This window comes from Palaemon carinicauda, chromosome 7 (assembly GCF_036898095.1).
Source record: "Palaemon carinicauda isolate YSFRI2023 chromosome 7, ASM3689809v2, whole genome shotgun sequence".
Classification (NCBI taxonomy): Eukaryota; Metazoa; Arthropoda; class Malacostraca; order Decapoda; family Palaemonidae; genus Palaemon; species Palaemon carinicauda.
In genome coordinates, this window is record NC_090731.1 from 171,271,547 (window position 1) to 171,286,538 (window position 14,992).

The 14,992-nt window shown below is 35.8% G+C and overlaps 1 protein-coding gene across 1 annotated transcript in view; it reads right to left on the minus strand.

Moving 5' to 3' along the window:
- The window catches only part of LOC137644172 (piwi-like protein Siwi), a 43,778-nt gene that overhangs the window by 23,291 nt on the left and 5,495 nt on the right, over positions 1-14,992 (minus strand). Inside the window, exons 2-11 of the mRNA XM_068377168.1 lie at positions 14,327-14,500; positions 13,494-13,601; positions 11,365-11,476; positions 10,184-10,306; positions 7,742-7,835; positions 7,430-7,550; positions 6,650-6,855; positions 4,036-4,171; positions 3,386-3,541; positions 2,183-2,347 (exon numbers count right to left, since the gene is read on the minus strand). Coding sequence (XP_068233269.1) covers positions 2,183-2,347; positions 3,386-3,541; positions 4,036-4,171; positions 6,650-6,855; positions 7,430-7,550; positions 7,742-7,835; positions 10,184-10,306; positions 11,365-11,476; positions 13,494-13,601; positions 14,327-14,497 — 1,392 coding nt within the window. The 5' untranslated portion in view covers positions 14,498-14,500. The remainder of the gene's footprint in view (positions 1-2,182; positions 2,348-3,385; positions 3,542-4,035; positions 4,172-6,649; positions 6,856-7,429; positions 7,551-7,741; positions 7,836-10,183; positions 10,307-11,364; positions 11,477-13,493; positions 13,602-14,326; positions 14,501-14,992) is intronic.

Consider the following 14,992-nt stretch of genomic DNA (forward strand, 5'->3'; position numbering starts at 1 on the left):
ATGCTAATATTTTCAAGCTGGAATGCAGTATGACGACCTTACCAGCAGAGTCCCTCGCCTGCTCATTTGACCATGCACAGTTGAGCTATCAATAACATTGCTAAAACATTATAAGCTGACAATAAACTTAACTGCTTCCACTAACCAGGAAGTATAGGGAAAGATTTGGAACCAAATGCCATTACAGTACTTCGCTACTCAAGAACAAGAAAGATTTTGAACTAAAAGCCATTACTTTACCACTCAAGAAAAGCAAGCCGCTGTAAAATCACGTTCCAAGTAAAAGTAATGTTGGCCCAAAGGTTAAAACATTTCTGCTATTTTGTTCCTCTTTCTCTTTACTTTGTTAATTTTGGACAACGATTATTCCATATACCCTCATTCCCTTCCTATTCGTAGTTATCCGTATTCCCTTTAATTCAGTATTTTCTACTACGGTATATTGATTTTAACTTAATTTAATATTAAATGCCATAAGGGTTCTCCCATTCTTTCCTCTTCTATTTCCATTCAATTTGTATTATCTTTTGTTCAAGCCTTTCTACTGTTCATTTCAGTCTATGTCTATATCAATAGTATTTCCTCATTCCCAACTATATCTTTAATAATCCTATTTAATAAAATGGCATAGAAAGAAACATACAGAGGGGAAGGACATGTCTAAGGCCTTTGTCCTGCAGTGGAATAGCAATGGCTGATGATGAATAAAGATTTTGTATTGACATTTACTACATAAAAATTTCATACATATTCATTTCCCCGTTTTTCTTAAACCATTTTTATTCGAGCATAAATGGAAACTTGTCCATAGTCCGATACAGACCCTTATAACAATTACCTCAAGAAATTTTCCCATAAATATTGTTTTATAAAAAAAAATTTCAAAAGAAAATTCTTAAAAGATACCATGACATGAGAACATGAAATTCACTTTACCATTTATAATTACTTTGCAATTCTTGACAAAAATTTTGCTGCTGTCTAGACGGAAAAAAAATCTAACATTAAAAGAGTAACTCTGAACAAGCTAACTTGCTAAAAAGGGAAATTCTATTTCAGTTTCACTTAGGTTTTCATTTAGATATGGAAAATTAATATTGAGCACTGGTGAACATATTTCATGTTAGATCTTTCTTTTCGAAAAGGGCAATTATTTTGCTTACAACAAATATACCAGGATAATTTTTTTATATAATCTTATCAAAATTATTATTTTCCCCCTACACATAACATACGTCAAAACCAGTGAGCAATCAAATTTGGCTCCTTTGTCGTAGGATTAAATATTGCAGACAAAAATCAAAACCACAAAATGGGGAGGAGAGTGGGAACTTCCATATCATTCTTTGGTAAATGTTTAAATAAATCATAATATAAAAATCAGTTTCCGTGAATCTCCCCCGAACATCAAAACTATAATTTTTCTCTAAATAGCAACTATAAAGAGAAGGGGAGTGAAGAAAGGGATTTTGACAAAGGAAAAATCTATTTCCGGGCTGTGCCTGTGTCGCTCCGTGAAATGCTCCTATAGCACCATTTCTAAGGCATAGTTATTGCTAAATATCCCAGAGAAAAAACAGTATGCATGAAATGCCAGGAATGAACCCAGCTCGATCACTCTGAGTGCCGGTATAGTAAACTGGGGAGTGATAGAACCACGACCATAGGTCCCTCACCAGTTAGACCTCTCCCTCATCAACATCCCCTGGAACAACGAGGTGCTGTCCTACACCCGTCTGCTGCCTCCTACTACGACTATCCTTCCCCACCCCTACACCTTAACCCCCCTACCTTATTAGGCACTTCCCCCAATTTTGGGGGGTAGCCGACACCAACAATGACAAAACAAAAAGGGGACCTCTACTCTCTACCTTCCTTCAGCCTAACCAGGGACTCAACCGAGTTCAGCTGGTACTGCTAGGGTGCCACAGCCCAACCTCCCCCGTTATCCACCACAGATGAAGCTTCATAATGCTGAATCCCCTACTGCTGCTACCTCCGCGGTCATCTAAGGCACCGGAGGAAGCAGCAGGGCCTACTGGAACTGCGTCACAATCGCTCGCCATTCACTTATTAATGTCAATCATTAAAAAATATGGTAGCTTCTATTGTCTTCATCCAAAAGAAAGAAATGGAACATAGTTAATTGTGATATGTATATAATAATATTAAAACCACTCACCCTCATCATATTGAAATCTTGCCTCATTTCATCAGTGAGACCCGTCATCACACACAGCTCGGGAACGAGATAAATCATGCTCGCTCCTCCTCTGCGTAGGTCACTCTTCTTGGGCTTCGATAGCAACATTGGTTGCCTGGGATCCTGAATTTTGATACTGTAGTTCTGAAAAACAAACAGCGATAATTTAAATGTGGTATCAATAAACAAATTATTGTACATTAAAATTACTTCAATATAACTGATTACAGTTAAGTTTGTGATATCCAGTAATGTCCAAGTAATTTTACTTATTGTTATTCATAACCTTTAATAAAGTCGCTGAAAATAACACTGAAATTTTGTAAGTTTTAACTCTCTGCTGTACAAATAATAACCTTGCCAAATAAATTTGTTAAACCTTATGATGTATGTATTTTGTTAGTTAAAAATTATTGTCAAAGCAATTCCTAAATATGTTTATTTGTATGGTCTCCCAGATCTATCTTGTGAAAGGCTAGGACAGGAAACCCAGCAGGATGGTTCCTAGAGGAGACATATAGGATTCATAGAGAAAAGTTAGTTTTTATTTTGAGATTAAGACCCTCACACTATATATTGGCTATACACTCACAAGTGGGCTCCATCAAAAGATACTTTTTTTGGATGAACTGTAGTGCCATAATCAGCAAGCGTTTTACAGATTTTTCAATTTTCAAGACACCCTAGGGGTAGAAGTATAAGCATACTCCCAAATCCCCCCAAATTAAAATAGGTATCTAATTTATCCAAAGCAAAACCTATATCTTAATTGTTAGAAATCTGTTCCCCTAAAACCAATGAAAATTATTATATTTTCTTTACTAATACACATTCTGTATAGTTCATACAAAAATTTCTAAAATAAAAAGTTTTTCAGCAAACACAAAACTGATTAAGGATCCATTCTACATTAATGCTTAGAAATTCTGTTCTTACTACTCTCGGTATAAGATTACTTCAATCCCTAAAGAAAACTTTTGAAGGATATGTTTTTATAAATAAGGATCTTAAAAATATATCTGCTAAAATTAATAGTTGCATAACTATTAACATTTAACATACCATGTAACATACCTTATTCCCATAAAGAAAGAAAGAAAGAAAGAAAGAAAGAAAGAAAGAAAGAAAGAAAGAAAGAGGGGGAGAGGAAGGAAAGAAGGAAGGGGATGAGGACACCCTTACCTTTTCATAATATTCCATATATGAAATTTCACCCCCTTTATACTGGAATTTTGATTTGGGATTTGTATCCCAAGATATGTCATCAATCCTGTACGTCCTTTCGTTGTACTTTGTCATAACAATGGATCCGAGAAGGGACTTGTTGGCAAAGTCTTTCTGCAAAGTAAGTTGAAAAATAAATAGTTTACCATTCCACTGATGTGACCAATGATAGAAATAATCCAATGTTATTCAAAATCATGAATACTAAATACAAAGGAAATAGATACTATACTATCACATTTTCTCAGCTTTGAATGTATAATTAGTGTCATAAAATTCCTCCCCCCAAAAAAATCTATATTTTTTTGTGATTAAGGAGATCATCAATTATTCAATGTAAAAGGTTACCCTCATTGCCAATAAAAAATTAATTTGAAAAAATACATACATTTACCAAGGCACTTCCCCCCAAATTACTGGGGTAGCCGACATCAAACAAATGAAAAAAGGGGACCTTTCCTCTCTACGTTTAAAAATATGGTCTTTAAATAATTATTTTCAATAAAGGCATACTTTCATGAACACTTTAAACTACTACCAATATCAAAGAAAAAAAAGTACTCTCTAAAATAGCAAAACAAAATATTGCTTCAAAAAAATATTCTTACAATATTCCCGTGGGCCTTCTGAAAATACTGATATGCAGTCTCAGCACGAAGGAATTTGTGTGTAACATCAGCGTTGAGTAACAAGGACTGCTCATGTTGCCGGATACTTGTACTAAATCCAGGCCATATCACGATCCTAAGTAAAATCAACAATAATGAATGAAAATCACATACAGTATTAACCCTTTTACCTCCAGGCTCTTTGGAAATTTCCAACCCTTAACCCCCAAGGGTTTTTTTTTCCCAGCACATTTTGCAGTATATTTTCTTTTTAAATTGCTCTAACAGCCTTAATTTTTGTCTTAGAGAGGTACGGTTGGTCTCATTATCTTGGAAAATACCTGAATTTTTAAAAAAAATTATCAAAAATCAGAAATACGGTAATTAAGGACACCAACACATTCAAGTATTTAGGGTGTATGTTTACAGATAACGGCTATAAGAACAAAGAAGAAATTACTGAACGAATAAAGAAATATAATAAATGCTGTGGAGCACTCTATCCAATTATGAGAGATACATACGTACCTATAGAAGTAAAGAAAACCATATTTGAAGGATTACTAACACCAATCATGACATATGGATCAGAGAGCTGGACAATGACCATCAAAGACAGGAGCAGAGTCCAAGCTTCAGAGATGAAAATCCTGAGAACAATAATGCACAAAACAAGAAGAGATAGAATAAGAAATGTAGATTTTAGAAGGATGGTTGGGGTATCTCCTATGTTGAACAAGATTGAGAAGGGACAGCTGAGATGGTTGGGACATTTAATGAGAATGGATGGAAATAGAATTGCAAGGAAGAGATGGGACTGGACGCCTGGTGGGAGGAGATCAAGAGGTAGACCACGTAAACGCTGGAGGGATGGAATTGAAGAGATTTTGACAAAGAACAACATGCCAACAATTGAACAGCTGAGAAGAGAGGGAATTTTTGAAAACAGAATTGAGTGGAGAAGACAACTGATTCCACTGACAGGCTGAAAGCCTACCTGGGAGTGGAAGTGAAGTGAAGTGAAGTGATCAAAAATATGAAAAAAATAATTTTTATAGCATTTTTTTGCAAGGACGTACTGGTACGTCCATGGGGGTAAAGGGATGAGTTTTGTGAAACGTACCAGTACGTCCTTTGGGGGTAAAAGGGTTAAATATAGACAATAAGAATTCTTACAATCTTTTACTATGGCGATAAAAGTTACTAAAGTACATAAGAGCGGTGATTTCAATGTTGGCGGCCTATGTAGTGACGTCCCTGACTGGTGATTGCCAGAGTAGGGTCAAAGTCATGCTCAAACTCGTTAGATCCTTTAGTCGCTGCAACCTCACCATTCTTGTGAGACATGGATGGGGGGTTTGGGGGCACTTACAGGTCTACTTACCGAGTCGTCAGCAACCATTGCCACGCGTCCCATTGGTTGGAGAGGAGGGTTGGGCGCTAATTACATGTATATGGTTAGTCTCTAGGGCATTGTCCTGCTCAATAGGGAAATGCCCCTATCCCTAATCTCTGCCATTCATGAGCAGTCTTTAAACCTTTAATCGTATTAACAAATAGAAAATACACTTGTCTAACTATAAAAGTTCAGTTATGAAATGAATAGGAATTCTTATATACTTATACTGTATGTTTCATATCCCACTGAGGAAATTATCTATGCACATGGCCATTCACTTAATATCATCATCATCTCCTACGGCTACTTAAGTAAAGGGCCTCTGTTAGATTTCTCCAGTCTATTTTGATCTTTTAAATCAATACTTCTCCATTCAGCATCTCCTGCCTCGCACTTCATAGTCCTCAGCCTTGTGGAGCGCAGATACAAGTTTGGTTAACTAATTTCTCTTGGGGAGTGCGAAGAGCAATCCCAAACCATCTTCATCTACCTTTCACCATGATCTCATCCACATATAACACTCGAGTAACCTGTTTCATTTCTAATCCTGTCCTGCCATTCAACTACATGTATTTTCTTCTTCACTTAATAGGGAACAACTTGCATTTAGGCCCATTGATGGAATAGGCCAACCTCTTATATAGCCGAGCAACATATTTAGGTTTGCCAACCACCCACCTGCCAACAAAAACACCAAACCAAAGGAGGCTGCTACAACAGAAGCAGTATGCCAATCACTAATCATATTGTACCGAGAAAGATCACCTAGAGGAGACTGGTTACTTTTATTTATAGTTTGAATTATATTGATATTTTCTTGTATTGCCCTTTAGACTTTTCCCATTTATTAGATATGTAGAGACCTTCGACTCTGCCCAGTCACATTTTCCTCTACAAGAAAGGGACTTTGAAACCTCAAAGAAATTCAACTGAAATGATCATTATCTATTTTCCTTTCTAAATATATAGCTATTTCAATGTTTTCAAGATTATTATAAAATAATATATACTATGGGATTGTTCCTTTCCACAAAACAAAAACTATCTATAACTAAATTCCTTGTTACCTATGTTCTTGCACAAAAATGACAAACAGTATTTCCAGATTCATTTTGTGCTCCCTAATTAATTTTTACTTTAAATCCAAGACATTTTAAACCTTGGCACCTACAACTGCATTTCAACTATTTAAAACAAATCACTCGATAAACTTACCCATATTTATCATCCCTAGCTTCAGCCTTCGAATTGAAATAGTTACGCCCGATAAGCTGGAGTCCGAGGAGTTCCATACAACGACGCAACAGGATCCCCATTATTTGAAGATACTGGGAGTCCAGAGGACCCAATTCCTTAATGAACTTGATCTTTACTTGATAGATAGCGCTATCAACTTCCCTCTTTGAAGCCAGCTCTGTGACCTGCAAAAGTAAAATTCGAATACAAGATTTAATTCATCATATGGTGTACAAGATAATAATATTCACATTGTTCCACAAGTACCTACAATCAATATAATTTCATACAACTGTATTCACATTAGTCCACAAGTTCCTACAATCAATATAATTTCATAAACTGTATTCACTTTAGTCCACAAGTTCCTACAATCAATATAATTTCATGCAACTCTATTCACATTAGTCCACAAGTTCCTACAATCAATATAATTTCATGAAACTCTATTCACATTAGTCCACAAGTTCCTACAATCAATATAATTTCACACAACTGTATTCACTTTAGTCCACAAGTTCCTACAATCAATATAATTTCATGCAACTCAATTCACATTAGTCCACAAGTTCCTACAATCAATATAATTTCATGCAACTCTATTCACATTAGTCCACAAGTATCTACTATCAATATAACTTCATAGAATTACAACCTTTAATCATAAATAGCAAGATCAGTTAAAGTTTACTACCATATATGTAGAATGTTAAATTTAAAGGAGAAATGCTTTCTAAAAACCACAGAGCAGCAAATTACCTCTTTAGCCAGCTTAAATGGCAAATAAAGCTGCATTCCATCAAATATGTATTCACTTCCAATAACCTCTTTATGCTGCCTCATCAGGACCTTTCTCATGTGGGTTCTATCTTCTTCAGGACTGCGAAAAATATTTAGACATTGAATAATTCAATTATATACATAATTTACTAAAGACAAATCTGTCAGTAAAGTTACCAGAACATCATACACGTTAGCAGTTTTAAATATTAAACATTTCAAGGAAACATTTACAACAATGTATGTCTGTTAGGAATAGAATTCATCAATAATTAATAGTACGATTCTTACCTAATTTCAACATGATAAAGGCAAAGTTTCCAATCGTGCTTCTTATTAAATAAGAAATAATTGGTTAACAGCCTTACTGCAGTACCCTGTGTACCTGTTTAAAGATAAGTAAATTTTTTCATCAATACACTTAAAAATTACTCGATAATTACCTATGACCCTTAGCAAGGTATTAGAAAAACATTGTATAATTACAGCAAAATAATGACTATTTCAACCATCAGTTAAATTTGAGTTTTATACTCCGGTTCAATTGTTATATTTAACACCTCCACACAAGTACAGTATTGTTATTTCATCAAAAACTATAATGATAATGGGATAGAATCTGGGTGAGATTCATGGAAATATTATTCAAAAAGTTTCCTGGCTATCCCCAAGCATTGAAGATATCGAAATAACACAAAATCAGCAAGATTCTAGTTGGCCTTGCACTCTAGGGTTAGTAAAATCTTGACACCAAATAGTTCAAATCCCTTAATGACATATTTTACTTGGTTATTAAAAATGAGCGAGACTCGCATTATCTCCTCCTCGGCAAGTGTTCACTGGTCTACGGGACTAATAAGGCCTTGTTAACACAATTATGCCCGGTCTAAAGTAGCAGTCAGATGAAGTGATGCTCGCTTGGAAGTTTTATTTTCAAACTTCGCACCTAAACTATAAATGATATACACTACTGGCATGTTGCTTGAATGATTTATCATCCAAACTATAATTGATATATGCTAAAGCAATCAGATTTTTTATTTAAGCTTAGTAATTCAAAAAAAATAATTATTTTTTTTTAGGAAAATCTGGTTTTTTAATAACTATCTTATTAACTCTCGTACTTATGCCCGATCAAAAGTAGCAGTCAGGTGAAGTCATGCTCACTTGGAAGTTTTATTTTCAAACTGCACACCCAAACTATAAATGACATACACTACTGGCATGTTGCTTGAATGATTACCATCCAAACTATAATTGATATTTGCTAAAGCATTCAGATTTTTTGTAAAGCTTAGTAATTTAAAAAAAATCAATTTTTTAGTAAAATCATTTTTCTTATAATAACTATGACAAATATAACCTTTAGGGTGTTTTGTACTTTATGTAGAAATGGTTTATCTTTCACGTGGAAGCAATCACTGAACTGTGTGCTTCTCATTCAAGGAGTTTGTCACCAATAGAAAAAGGACAGTTTTTTAAATAGAAATTATCAAATTTTTCAACCTACTTATGTTAACGTTTTGTGTTGTACCTAAATAGAGAATAACTATAGAAAGAACTTAAGGTTGGTATCAGAAAGCTGATTAAATTTCCAAAACAATAAGCAAATAAAAATATGTATTGTTACAATATTAGGAAAAATTCAAAAGTAGTTTTCATATATCATACAAAAATTTTCATTCTAAGAGTAAGATTATCAACAAGATCAGTTTTATAGTCCTTTAAATTTCTTGCATTATTTCATGACAACTGTAAAACTACAAAGAATTATTTTCAATGATGCATTGAACATGGAGACCAAGTACAATATTTACACAAGTACAAATGGGCAGCAAATGGTGGAGTGGAAGCAGATGTACATCAGAGTGAATGAAGGATGCAAAGTGTTGGGGGCAGTTAAGGGAGTAGTAAAAAATAGAGGGTTGGGCATGAATGTAGAATTCTGTATGAAAAAGTGATTGTAACAACTGTGATTTATGGATCGGAGTTGTGGGGAATGAAAAGTGACGGAGCCACAAATTGAATGTGTGCGAGATGAAATGTCTAAGGAGTATGGCTGGTGTATCTCGAGTAGATGGGGTTAGGGACAAAGTTGTGAGGGTGAGAACGGGTGTAAGAAATGAGTTAGCAGCTAGAGTGGATATGAATGTGTTGAGGTGGTTTGGCCATGTTGAGAGAATGGAAAATGGCTGTCTGCTAAAGGTGGTGATGAATACAAGAGTTGATGGGAGAAGTGTAAGAGAAAGGCCAAGGTTTGGGTGGATGGATGGAGTGAAGGAAACTGGGTGATAGGAGGATAGATGTGAGAGAGGCAAGAGCGCATGCTAGAAATAGGAATGAATGGAGAGCAATTGTGACGCAGCTCCGGTAAGCTCTGCCGCTTCCTCCGGTGTTGGCTGTGGCACCCCTAGCAGTACCAGCCGAACTCAGTCGAGTCCCGTGTCAGGCTGGGAGGAACGTAGAGAGGAGAGGGTCCCCTTTTCTGTTTCATTTGTTTGATGTCGGCTAACCCCCAAATTGGGGGAAATGCCTTGTATATATAAATGGGCCTAAAAAATTATCCAAGAGTGCGTATATTCTCACCAAAACAACTATCCCAGCCTATCATTGCTGCCATGAAGGTTGGCGACTCACCTCACTTGCTACCGGCATATTCGGATGGATTACGTTACCCAATGCCTGATTATTAAGGTTTAATGTGCGTATCAACTGACTTAAAATAAGAAATACCTTTTTTATCTTGCAGTGTCTCTGGTCTGGTCCAAATAATGTTGCTTATGTCTCTACGGCCTCTCATGACTCCACGGCCAACAGCTCGTTCTACGCCACCTTCTCCATTATCTCCATTGCCCCCTAGAACATAAAAACATTCATTTTCTTTAGCAGTTTGGAAATTCATAAAGTATCTTAAAATGTTAAAAATTACCTAATTTTGGTCTATTTAGTTGTAAATTCAAATACAGCCAAAGAGGAAATGTTCAAATTTATTGACTTCCAAGATCAACTTTCATTCTCAATATAAATTATATTTTTACAATGGGTAAAGCTAATAGTTCGAAGATATTTTCAGATTTCACGAAATAAGAAGGTACGCCGAACAAGATATGAGGAGGAAACAATATATTGAAGTCCAAAAAAATTAAATAATCAGCAGATTATCGATGGGTAAATGAAAATATAACAAGGAATATTGTAGTTTTGATCACTTTCTATTTAGCTGCGTATTATTTTGTAATTATTGACATCGGTAGATTTAGTACATACGAAGATTCTGCCAATTGAGAGATTTGCCATTACTGTAACCCTTTTACCCCCAATGGACGTACAGGTACGTTTCACAAAACTCATCCCTTTACCCCCATGGACGAACCAGTACGTCCTTGCAAAAAACTTTAAAATTTTTTTGCATATTTTTGATAACTTTAAGAGAAACTTCAGGCATTTTCCAAAATAATGAGACCAACCTGACCTCTCTATGATGAAAATTAAAGGCTGTTAGAGCAATTAAAAACATATTGCAAAATGTGATTGAAAAAAAAAAAAAGCCCGGGGGTTAAGGGTTGGAAAGTTCCAAATAGCATTGGAGGTAAAAGGGTTAAAGTTACTGACACTGGTAGAATTAATAGAACCCAAGACTGTGCTGTCAAGAGGTTCGACACAAGGTACAGTTAGTCTGGTCTCCATCATCACAGGGGTTAGGGAACACCCGCAAAGAAGCAACAGTACCTCTTGTGGACATAGTCAAAAGTGGATAGACTGTGACAAGGGGAGGGGGGTGCCTTTCCAGCCCCTGTTCCACCTCACATTCACGTCCTCTCCACTATTTCAAAGAACAAACGTTTGTATACGAGAAGGAACAAAAAGGGCACAAAGGAAGTAGTCTTATTACTGTATCTATTAGAACATCCTACCTTGCTCCTGAACTTTAAGAGATCCCATTGCTTGAGTTAACCCTTGCACATGACCAGCACGACCAACCTCAGCTCCACGGTATGTTCCGCGGGTTAGTCCTTGTGCAGCCACCTGTAATGAGGGGGGAAAATAATTCATATGTAATCAAACAATCCAGAAATCCAAATGCAAAAATGACATGAAAGACATTACGCTATTGTACTGGATTAATGGATCTGAGCTGTATAGCCCAGCGGTGAAGTAAGAGTAAGTTGTGGAATGATCTTCCTTATCGGGTAGTTGAATCAGTAGAACTTCAAAAGTTCAAAGTTGGAGCAAATGTTTTTATGTTGACCAGGCTGACATAGTCTTTCTATACAGTACTGTAGTTTATATATGACAATTCTGTTTTTGACGCTGTTACTGTTTTTAATATTTTAATTGTTAATTTATTCTCATCATTTATTTATTTCCTTATTTCCTTTCCTCACTGGGCTATTATTCCCTGTTGGAGCCCTTGAGCTTTTAGCACCTTGCTTTTCCAACTAGGGTTGTAGCTTGGCTAGTAATAATACTTTTCATAATTTCTCCCACATCTTTTGCCTTAAGGTATTTTCTAATATACTAGACAATTTTGCCATGATATTATTCCACCTTTTACTGCTCCATTTCTAAACTTGGTGGATATCTTAATAAAATAATCACTGTCAGATCTTTGCTCAGAACCTCCTTAACATTCACAATACTTCCAGAAGGATAAAATTCACTGGCATCTTTCCTCAAACATCCTCAACAATGTTTACAATACGTCCACAAGGCTAAAAACACTGGCTTACATTAGAACATGTTCTTCACTGAAAATTTCTATCTTCCAATGTGACTTAAAAACTATTTCATACTCTCAATTTATGAATATGAAATTAACCAAGATTAATAAATTTTTCATTATTTCCTGTTATCAATGTTGCCACGGATAAATAGGTTAATAACTATCAAAATAATATCTATGATTATCCAAATCAGACTAACGCTCAAGACAACACCAGAAGCTTTTTTCTAAAATAACCACTATCATATCGCTCATAAGACCCTCTGCTTCTTAATTCAAATTACTAAAACTGAGCATACTTCAAAATCATTCAGGTTAAGGATACAAATACAAGAGATATGTTTTCAGCTATGCCGTATTCAACAGTATGTAATGCTCTTTATTTTCTGTTAAATGTGAAACCCCTATATACCTTGAAAGTACAGTATTATGAAAAAAAATTGATGGCACTCCAAAGATAATTATGCAAATTTTATGGATAAACTGTACAGGAATAGACAATTAGCTATGGTAAACAAGCAATTTTATGGCATATATCTGAATAATTACATTCAAAAACCAACTGTGGTCTTCAATGCTGCTGAAAACTTGGAATCTATAAAATAAATGCAAACTGTCAGGAAAAAGCCTTCAAGGGACAGAACAGAGCAAAAGGTATGTATCGTTCAGGTAGCAGTAACTACCGACATCCCCTAAATATTTAACGGCAAGGGTTCAGCTACACTGAAATCTTCGTGTGCATTCTTGTAGTACCAAACATCTATATTTCATGTAATATAAAAATTTAGTTAATCAAGACAAAGGTTTGGTTCCTTGTAGGAATAAATATATTTCACGTAATATAAAAGTGTACAAGTAGTCATAAGCCAGATGATATTAACTTGCAAAAGACAAATAGAGAAAATTAAGGAATTAACAACAGGACATTTTCTCAAAAATCAAGTCTGCAATCCCACTATTATCATCATCATTACTTGCTAAGCTACAACCCTAGTTGGAAAAACAGAATGCTATTAACCCAGGGGCTTCAACAGGAAAAATAGCCCAGTGAGGAAAGGAAACAAGGAAAAATAAAATATTTTAAGGACAGTAACATTAAAATAAATATCTTTATAAACTAGAAAAACTTAACAAAACAAGAGGATGAGAAATAAGATAGAATAGTGTGCCCGAGTGTACACGATCTTTAAGAAAAGTAACAATAAATATCTCCTTTATAAACTGTAAAAACTTTGAAAAAAAAAAATAGGAAGAGAAATAAGATAGAATAGTGTGCCCGAGTATCTATCTTCTAACCAATAAAAACATGCCTCCTCGTACCTGTTGTTCGCCTATTGCAGGTTTCGCGGGCTGCGGCTGATCCTTTGCTCTACCCCGTGCACGTCCAACACTCGCAGGTTGAGGTGGTGCCAGACCGGGAGGTAAATACTGAAATTTATAGAATTTAAGTTTTTCTGGTTAAATAGTAATAACATCTGATACGGGTGCTTGCAAATTACTAGAAATTGCCTTTTCCCACCATAGTCCAAGTTTCTACATGATAAAACAATTGCTTGCAAACAAAGTAAGCTTTCCTCCAAAAATAACAGTGAATCCTAATGAAAAAAAAAAAACAATTTGCTATACTGCATCAAAGTTCAAATCTCCTACAATTGTTTTGATCGAGTCACCCCTAAAACGTTCTTTGTAATCGCCTCCTAATAACCACAGTGTAAAAACTAAACCTTTCCAGTAATTAAATCTACGTTTCTACAAGCAAAAAAAGAAAAAAATTGCCAACAGAGAATAAGATTTTCTCTTGAAATAAAAGTGAATTATTTGGCTAAACTGTATTCAAGTTCAAGGCTCGCACAATTTTTTTGAGTCCCCCCTAAACCGTTCTTTATAATCATCTCCAAAACACCAAATTAAGTGTAAAAACTAATCCTTCACAGTAATTAAATCTGAAGTCCACATGGACAAAAAACCTATGTTGCCCTGAGGAATTTGAAATTTCTCTAGAGGTACAAAACTACTAAACTAATTATTGACAATTATAGCTATAACTGGTTATAAGGAATAAAACAAAAATACATCAAACTACGAAATAAGAATCTTGAAAACTAGGTAGACTATATATACGAGAGAACACATTACCCTCCTAAACCTCGTACCTGTGCAGCAGCTGGAGTAGTGGGTTTAGCATGAGGAAAAGCTTTTGGAGGAGCTGCTGCCGTGGCACCTTGAGCCCCAGCTTGACCGACGGGGGTTTGGCCCCTGGCTCGCCCACGGGCTCGACCCCTGGCCCTCCCTTGTCCACCCTGTCCACTCCCTTGGCTACTCATTATCTGGAACAGAAAATTTTTCAAAGAATTACCAAAAATATTTCTTAAAATATCCTATTGTATCTACCATGGCACTTCCCCAATTTTGGGGGAACCTACAAACAAAAAGAAAGAAAAAGAAAAAAATTAAAGGGGACTTTTTCTTCTCTTTGTTCCTCCCAGCCTGACGAGGGATTCAGCCGAGTTTGGTTGGTATTGCTAGGGTGCCACAACCCACCTTCCCCTATTATCCACCACAAATGAAGCTTCATATGCTTAATCCCTACTACTGGTACCTCAGCGGTCATCAAGGAGACCAGAGCAAGGAACGGGGCCTACCGAAACTCCAATTTCTTGAATATATTCAAAATACTTAACACTCTGGAGCTTCAGCAACCAACTTGGGATTATTATTGAATAGCAAGGGGAACCAGAGTCAGGGCCATAGGCCCACGTCCTTGGCCTGTGCATCGGCAATGGGAGTCTGAGGCGTGGGGCTATGTTCCCCTCTCCCTT